Below are 8,543 nucleotides of genomic sequence, written 5' to 3' on the forward strand. Positions count from 1 at the left end.
TACCGCCTGGTGATACCTTAGCCGTTGCAACACAGTACTGTGAGCTGTAGCTCGTGTTTTTGATGACACTGGTGGAAGCAAAGCACTTCAGTGATCAGACACTGTGTAAAGCGTAGTGTTGCTGCTATGCAAGCTTGTTTAGATACAGACATTCTCTCACTGTACTGCACTCTGCAGATAGTACTTTTTTTTTTTTTTAACAAATTAAAGGTTTGGGGCCAATCTGTCAAGCAAGTCTACTGACAGGGTTTTTTCCAACAGCTCAGTCGATCGTTAGCATGTTTTAAGAAAAAAGTATTTTTAAATTAAGGTGTGTGCTTTTTCCCAAAGGTTTAAAACTATAGTATAGTGTATACGTAACTTTTGCATGCACTGGGAAACCAGAATATTCATAGGGAAGGACACCTCCTCTCCCAATGCAGGCCTTCCCACCTTAGACAAAGGCTTAAGGCTGACATCTGCCCTTCAGCTCAAAGCTTCAAATCATGCTGAGAATGCGTAAAAGATTCAGTAAGGGTTAAAAGTCTTCTGAAAACAATGAGACTTATTTATCCAAGAAGAAATCTTTTATTTTGTTTATACTTATAAATACACAAAGCCAGGAGACTTAATACTGAAGTCACAAAAAGCCAGGGGCTCATGTGGACTCTAATAAGTCTCACAGTCTCTCTTTTTTTTTTTTCTGGTACTGGGGGGATCGAACTCAGGACCTTGCACTCCAAATGGAGGTGTGGCACCACTGAGCTAAATCCCTGGCCCTCACAGCCTCTTGATATGAAATCTATTTTTCTCATTTCCTTAGCAGCTGTGGCCATGAGACCATCATTCTGCACTGGCTCTGCTCTGATGGCCTTCATAAGTGGGAACTACATGCCATATAATGAGACCTGGTCCTTTCTGGTTTTGCTTTTTCTGGGAAAAGGAGGGAATTGTTCACTGAGAAAAGCTCTCAAATGTCAGATGTGGTGGTGTACACCTGTGATCCCAGCATTCAGGAAGCTGAGGCAGGAGAATCTCCAAGAGTTCAAGGTCAGCCCGGGCTACATAGTGAGCTCAAGAAAAGCCTGAGCTACATAGGGAAGCCCCGTCTCAAAAAATCAAAAGGAAAAAAAGAAAATCTCTCAAACTCAATGGTCCATCATAGTTAATTTCTTTGCACTAGATTAATTATGAATAAAAACTGAAATACTTTTATTCAAGTGGACCAATCACTATTACTGATAACACTGAAGAGTCTAAGAAGCTAAATCACAACAGAACACTGAACATTTCTGCATGATCCTAACTCCAGAGACAGAGAACCACAGAACCCTGGGCATTGTAAAGCAGGGCCATACTGACCTAGAGAATTACAGCCTGGCGTAGGACACTTCATATTGAAATTGTAGCTCTCATGGAAGCGGCGGCGCTTGGGGCGATGAGAGAGGTCGCTGCCTGAATCCTTCAGGGACATGTCCTTGGCAATGCTCTCATCGTGGGACACGTTGGGGCTGGAGATGTCTATGTCAGACTCAGAAGAGGGTGCGTTTCCAGTTGGAGTTCGAGGTGGTGATTCGTCATGATCGGCTGCATTTTTTGTTTCTAAAGCAAAAGTAATTGACAGAATTTGTGAATGAAGTTCATTTACTTAAAAGTTTATTATTCCCAAGAGTTTAGGGGCTCTCGATCAAGGATTGCAAACCAAATGCCTTCAGGGACTGGGCAAGCTCAAAAAGTTCACTGTTCATATAAAGGGGACAACTACTCTTCAGCCACAGCCAACTACTACTATGGGCAAATGACCAGTTTAAAAACAAGCTATCAATTGAGGTTTTTTTTCAAGACAGGGTCTCACTATGTCATTCAGGCTGGCCCTGAACTCACAGCCATCCCTCCGGCCTCAGCCTCCCGAGTGCTGGGATTATAGGCGTGCGCCACCACGCCCAGCTCAACTCAGATTTTTATATAAAATCTCTGTATTTCCAAATACTGGCAACAAATTTTAAAATGTTAAATAATGTCCAAGCAACGCACCATATTGGTAGGCTAGAAGAAGCTCAGCACCTTCTAATCTCTAAGGCTTTGGGCTTGTGAACCCAAATGTCATAGGCTAACTGAGCAGAGACCACTTCTACTCAGAAATCTGGAGGTAAACAGACTTATGATAAGCACGGCTCTAAGAGAATTGGGCGAAGCCTTCTCCGTCTGTGGTTGAGAAGGCCCTACTCCCTTTGTCCTGTTCCAAGTCCAATCTCATACATGTCAGAGAAACTCCACAACCAGACTGTCCTCAGCAAGACAAAAGCACCAAGCACAGCCAGCTGGCTTTGGTCTGCCTCAGGAATCCCTGTGGTGCCCACACCCTCCTTCGGGGACCCAGCAGATCCTCTGTAATGAGTACCACTCACCTCTATCTGAGAAATCGACCACCTGCTCGGTTTCTGAGCCAGATGAACGCGTCTGCCGAAGGGGGTACTTTTTTGGAGTCACCGGGTTGGGCTGCTGCTGACTACGGGTCACTCTTCGGGTGGAATACGCAGGCTCCTCAGTGCCAAAGGACTGCAAGTTTCTAACGGGGCTGGAGTCTGATCCCAATTTTAAAAGATCATAAAATAAAGGAAAAGAGAAGAAAATCGGTTTTACTTCTTATCCATATATGATTTGTTAGAATGTAGTTGCTCTTCTTCCTCTTCATAGTCCACAAAATGCAACAAATCCTGAGAATATCTATTTTATTAAATAACACATAAGCAAAAGAGTTCAGTTCAGATATAGAGCTATAATACAGTACAGCACAGTGTTAACAGTTTAAGATCTGTAGTTGGGAATTTACCTCAGTGGTTCCGCCCCCTGCCTCGAAAGCGCAAGGTCCTGAGTTCAATCCCCGGTACCAAAAAAAAAAAAAAAAAAAATGATCTGGAATCTAGACTGAACATAATTCAACTCCATACCACAAAAGCACCTAGCTGTGGCATCTTGAGCAAGTTAATCTGTCAAGCCTGTTTCTGGCCCACAAAAAAGGATGTTGGGCGAGGTGGCGCATGCCTTTAATCCCAGCACTCTGGAGACTGAGGCAGGAGGATTATTGAGTTCAAAAACAGCCTGGGGTAGGTAGTAAGTACAAGGCCAGACTGAATTACATAGTGAGACCCTGTCTCAAAAAAGCAGGAAAAAAAAAAAGGAAAGGACATTCCTCAAAGCCCCAGCCTAAAAAAAATATTCTGTTACTAACAGTATGATATAATGACAGGTAAATATTTCCTTTCTTTAGGGGCCTCTTCTGTCTCAAAATAGAAAATCATAACACCCTAAGGATAGGAACACAGCTTCTTAAATTCTTTTGGATGGCAAAACCTATTCTGGAGACTCAGCAGCCCTTTACACCTCCTACCTGATGACAAAAGAAATAAAAGAAATTCAAACCAAAATTAAAGCATATTTTAGACAACACTATCCTATGATAATGCATAAATTGTAAAGACTCGAAAGAAGACTGGAAAAAAAAAAAAGAAAAGACTGAAACCCTCAAACTTTCAGGTGGGAAGTTAGTACCCAGCAAGCTGTACGTCTGCGTGCCCCTGGGGGCGTGTTCACGAGGCAGTCTACATTTTGCTCTTGAGAAAGCAGCCTCACTTAGACTACACTGTCAATGATGCTCCTGGGATTTACGTGACTCTCTGGTCACCAAGTACAAAGACTACAAAGAGACCCAGAACTTAGGCACTTCCGACCTGTCTCGAACATAACTTTCAGGTGTCCAGGGCATGGCCAATTACTCTTTCTAACAATATTATCTCCCTATCTTTGCATATGTTGTTCCCTCTGCCTAGCATAACATTCTCCCATCTTGTAAATTCCTGAGATCTTGTGAGGCTTCCTCTGGCAGGCCTGCTCTAAATTGCTGCCCCACAGCTGGGCTTCCAGAGCACTCTAAGTAAATAAATCTCTGGGCTGGGGATTTAGCTCAGTGGCACTGCGCCTAGCTAGCAAGTCCAAGGTCCCGAGTTTGATTCCCAGTACAAAAAAAAAAAGGACAAGCAAATAAATCTCTGTCAAAGCCCTTTCCACAGTGCATCCCATTACCAATTCACAGGGGGGGCAGGCAGTCCACACCTGTGATCCCAGCACCCTGGAGGCTGAGGGTGGAGGATCCCAAATTTCAGCCCAAACTGGGCAACTTAGCCAGACTCTCTCTCAAAATAAAGAGGGCTGGGGATGTAGATCACTCCAAAAGCCCTGGGTTCAGTACAAAACAAAAACATTCATTATCAATTTACATATCTTTATCATACACTAAACTCTGAGCTTTGTTAAGGCAGGATTTATGATCTTTCTTTTTTTTTTTTTTTGGTACCAGGGATCAAACTCAGGACCTTGCGCTTTCGAGGCAGGCGCTGGAACCACTGAGCTAAATCCCCGCCCCGGATTTATGATCTTTCTATTCAGGTATCCTAGTCTAGCATAGTTATTAAATTATAGCAGCAGTTTATGAACAGGTCCACTGTGGTAGAAACTGAAAAAGTTCTGAAATCAAGATAAAATATCTATACTTCTGTGAAAAAATATCTTAAAAAATGGTTAGGAATGGTTAAGAGAGAATATTCCGACTGACATTTTTCTCCCATTTTGTAACATGCTTATATAGCAGTAACCAATCAACATTAGTTATTCAAGTGCTCAAAGAATATTATAATTTTTCCCTTGACATATTATCATCTATTGATCAGCATTCTATGTTGACTGTAATCCTCTTTCATCCCCCAGGAATCCCTGAGCAAACCACAGGAGTCAAAGCTACCCTCAAATCTAAGCCCCAATGGCTCACTGCACTAGAGACACTCCAATACTTTTTTTTTTTTCTTGGTTTTTTGAGACAGGACCTTGCTATGTAGCTCAGGCTGGCCTGGCCTTGAACTCATGGCAATCCTCCTGCCTCAGCCTCCCAACTGCTGGGATTACAGGCATGCACCACCACGACCAGCTAGTCAAGATTCTTTTTCTTACTATCAAATTCTGGGTATTTACCCACTGATATTTGGGAACAAACAGTTCTATTCATCAAATGTGTATCTAAGTACATTCCAAAATAAAACACGCTTCCTCCCCCCTCACCAGGGATCGAACTTGAGTCCTTGTGCTTACACAACAGGGAGCGAAGCCACTGAGCTAAATCCCCAGCCCATAAAACATGCTTTTACAAGCATTGAGCCTCATGCAGGAACAAGTTCAGGAGACTATTTTAAGCCCCTCAACCCTTCTAACAGAGTGGTTTTACCAAAGGTGATACTGTGGTCTTAAAAAATAAATTACTCAAGACACACCTGTGCCCCAGAGCCACAAATCCTCTATGTATGCAAACCAGACACTACACCAATAGAAGCATTTGTAAAAATAGGCTGCTTCTGCATTTGCCCTACATTTTACCAGATTCTGTCATCTATACCAAGCCAAGGGCTAATTTCCACATTACTTGTACGACAATACAATGACCAGTTAGTCTACGTCGAGGCTCGCTCAGGAAGAAGGAGGATCTTACCTTGGGAACTCTGGCTGAGCCTGGCGGAGGAGCGGGTGACGCGGGCAGAGCGGCGTGATGTGCCATCGCTCTCGGAACTGTCTGTGTGCTCGAGATCTGTAGAAAAATCGGAATCTTCCGTTCCATCTGAACTACTGCCTGCATTCCTCTGCAATACCATAGATCCAGACATTAGCACAGAAGCATTGACTGTATGGGTTTTCATTAGCACTGGAAATAAAATGAATCACAACACTAGAAACACCAAGTTCAAACCTAAGGAAGAACTCCACAGGCATTTCCCCTCCCTCCCCAGAGCCAGCTTCCCTTTATTTGGGACATTTTAATGGAACAACCTACACACAGGCACCTTTGCTAAGTAAATGAAGACAGGAGAATGAATTCTTACTGTATTATTACTAATTATGAGCCAAGTCTATTTGGCGATCAGTACCACTAACTGGAAATGAAAGCACGCAACTCAAAATGGTCTGGCTGACATAAGCACACAAAGGAAAAGTCCAAGACAGTATGGAAAATGTTGGCAAAAGGGCCCCATTTAAAATGTTAGGGAAAATTGAATTCCAAGTCTCCATGAATGGGGATCACATTTTTTTTTGGGGGGGATCACATTTTTTAAAAACCATACACTAGGTGGGGTGTGGCTCAGTGCTAGATCCCCAGCACCACACACACACACACACACACACACACACACACACACACAAAAAAAAAAAAACCCTAAAAATCACATACTATTTCAAAATATGAAGCAGAGCCAGGTGTGGTGGTGCATGCCTGTCACTAGCACTCAGGAGGCTGAACTAGGAAGACGGCTGTGTGTTCAAGGCCAGCCTGGGCTATATAGTGAGTTCAAGACCAGCCCCGCAATACATAGTGAGACCCTGGTCTAAAAAAAAAAAATACACACACACACACACACACCCTAAAACAATGGCTTGTAACTTGACTGCAAAGGAACTTAAGCAGAAAAAGATAAAAATTCTTCTTCCTTATCCCAGCTATCCTTGACATTTCTCCACATGATTGCCAGAAGTACTAAAAAAGATAACTTGTACTCAAGACTAACGGATATTCAAAAACAAGTTTTTAAAAATTCATATTTCAGTTAATAGTTACTTGTTAATTATTACAGTGAACAGCCATAAAGATAATTTGATCAACTGAACATTAACACTATATTTTTCACCAAACTGGAAAGCAAAGAGTATAGTGCTAGAAGCACCACTGAGCTTCAATCTATAAATAGGTCATGTGCCATTGAGCCATATCCCCAGCCCTAAGACTTGGTTCTTTCTTCAAAGAGCAAGCCACTTAGGACTACTTGTGTTTAGAATTCACAATGTTTTAGACTTTTAAAAAGGGGATACTTCACATATACTCTGTAAATAACACTCCATAACGAATACGTCAGTATTTCTGCAGCAAACTATATAAACAGTCCTATTAAATGAGACACATAAAAACTGTTAAGTGGGCTCCAGGTAGCTTAGGACAGCTTTGCCACAAATCAAGTTACTAAAAAACTGAGATTTTCGAGAATGCATTGTATTTGGAAATTGCAGAAAGGGAATTGTGGACCAAGGCAACGATATTCTTTCTGCATTTCATAACATAAATACCACCTACCAACTTAGGTCATTTAGGAGACATTACAAGTGTAAATATTTGAGTTGGAAAGCTTCTGTAAAAAGAGAGTTCTGCAGAAGTGAGCAGAATACCACCAAGCTTTGCAAATATTCCATGAGTAATCTTTCCAAAAGTGAACAGAACTGGGGATTTAGCTCAGTGGTGCCGCCGCCTGCCTCGCAAGGGCAAGGTCCTGTGTTCGATCCCTGGTGGCAAAAATAAAAAATTTAAAAATAAAAACAAAAATGAACAGATATCTCAGAAAGAGTCACAGCAAATAGCTGGGAGGAAAGGGACTCTTAAAGCCACTTGTCCAATTACCCAGATATGCGAATCTCTGACCTCTGACCAGCTCTTCCTGGCTTGACCTTGAAACTACACGTTGAATTACATTTGTTCTACAGCTCTGGCTCTCCCATTGCCTGACAAGTGGCTTGGGAGACTCCATTAGGCTTCCACGTGTTCAATTGTAAAAAAAGATGGAAGTGTTCCTGTGTGACCTTTTAATCCTAAAAAGTTTTTTCTTTTAATTTTACGAACTACATTTTCTAGGCACTGCCAAACTAAGCATATAATGGAAGATGCTGGCTTAGACGCAACAGGCCCGGGTCTGATCCCTTGGGAGTGGGCGCTGGTTCCCCACCACCCACTTCCCTGCTTTGTTGTGCCCACACCTGGGAGGGAAAGCGGCACAACAAACCCCGCCTCTGCGCCTATCAGCATCCCCACCAGGAAGGGCGGGGACTCGGGCCATCCAATCATGGCCCTGGTAAACCGCGCCCCCACGGGACAGACTGCCAAGCCTGGCCAATCAATGCAAGAGGGATCGTTCTCCATTGCCAATCGCAGAGTGCCGGGGCCGGGCCCAGAGACCACCCCCGCACGCGGGGAGGTGACCGTTGACCCAAACAGGCGGCGTCATCAGCCAATCCATATGCTTCAAGACGTTTCATCGGCCAATTAACAATAAGAACGCCTCCGATCCAGGCAAGCAGAGGGCGGGAATAATTGCAAGCATAGGCCGAGGCCCGGTTTGGGCCCACATTTTTCCATCGGGTACGGCAGAAGAAAAGCGAGGGTAGCTGAGCTAGGTTTGGGGTAGGGAGAAGTTGGATCTCAATCATGGTGAGGCATGGCCAACTACGTCACGTTGCTCCATCGACTGTTCTTAGAAACCCGCCATCCCTCTTCTCCCATTCCTCACCTTCCTTCGCGGCATTGCCGGCGGCTGCGGCCCGACGATTCCGATTCGGGCAGCGGCAGCAGCAGGAGGAACGGTGGCTCCGGCGGGCTCCGTGGCGGCCTCTGTAGCAGTCCCAACCCTGCGGACGATCTCAAGTGCCTCTTGCTTCCCAGCGTCTAGAGCTTTCTGCGCAGGCGCCGCGGGCTGAAGCGCTCT

General features: G+C 44.0%; 1 protein-coding gene across 2 annotated transcripts in view; it reads right to left on the reverse strand.

Annotated features, from left to right (window-relative positions):
- Kat7 (lysine acetyltransferase 7) overlaps positions 1 to 8,539 on the reverse strand; it is a 32,558-nt gene extending 24,019 nt beyond the window's left edge. For both annotated transcript variants that reach the window (XM_004859662.4, XM_004859661.4), the window contains exons 1-4: positions 8,349 to 8,539; positions 5,516 to 5,663; positions 2,388 to 2,564; positions 1,342 to 1,581 (exon numbers count right to left, since the gene is read on the reverse strand). In XM_004859662.4, coding sequence (XP_004859719.1) covers positions 1,342 to 1,581; positions 2,388 to 2,564; positions 5,516 to 5,663; positions 8,349 to 8,363 — 580 coding nt within the window. In that variant the 5' untranslated portion in view covers positions 8,364 to 8,539. The remainder of the gene's footprint in view (positions 1 to 1,341; positions 1,582 to 2,387; positions 2,565 to 5,515; positions 5,664 to 8,348) is intronic.
- Positions 8,540 to 8,543: the final 4 nt, after the last annotated feature.

This window comes from Heterocephalus glaber, unplaced genomic scaffold (genome assembly GCF_053883595.1).
Source record: "Heterocephalus glaber isolate CG9 unplaced genomic scaffold, H.glaber_assembly_v1.0 deba00001773, whole genome shotgun sequence".
In the NCBI taxonomy this organism is placed as follows: domain Eukaryota; kingdom Metazoa; phylum Chordata; class Mammalia; order Rodentia; family Bathyergidae; genus Heterocephalus; species Heterocephalus glaber.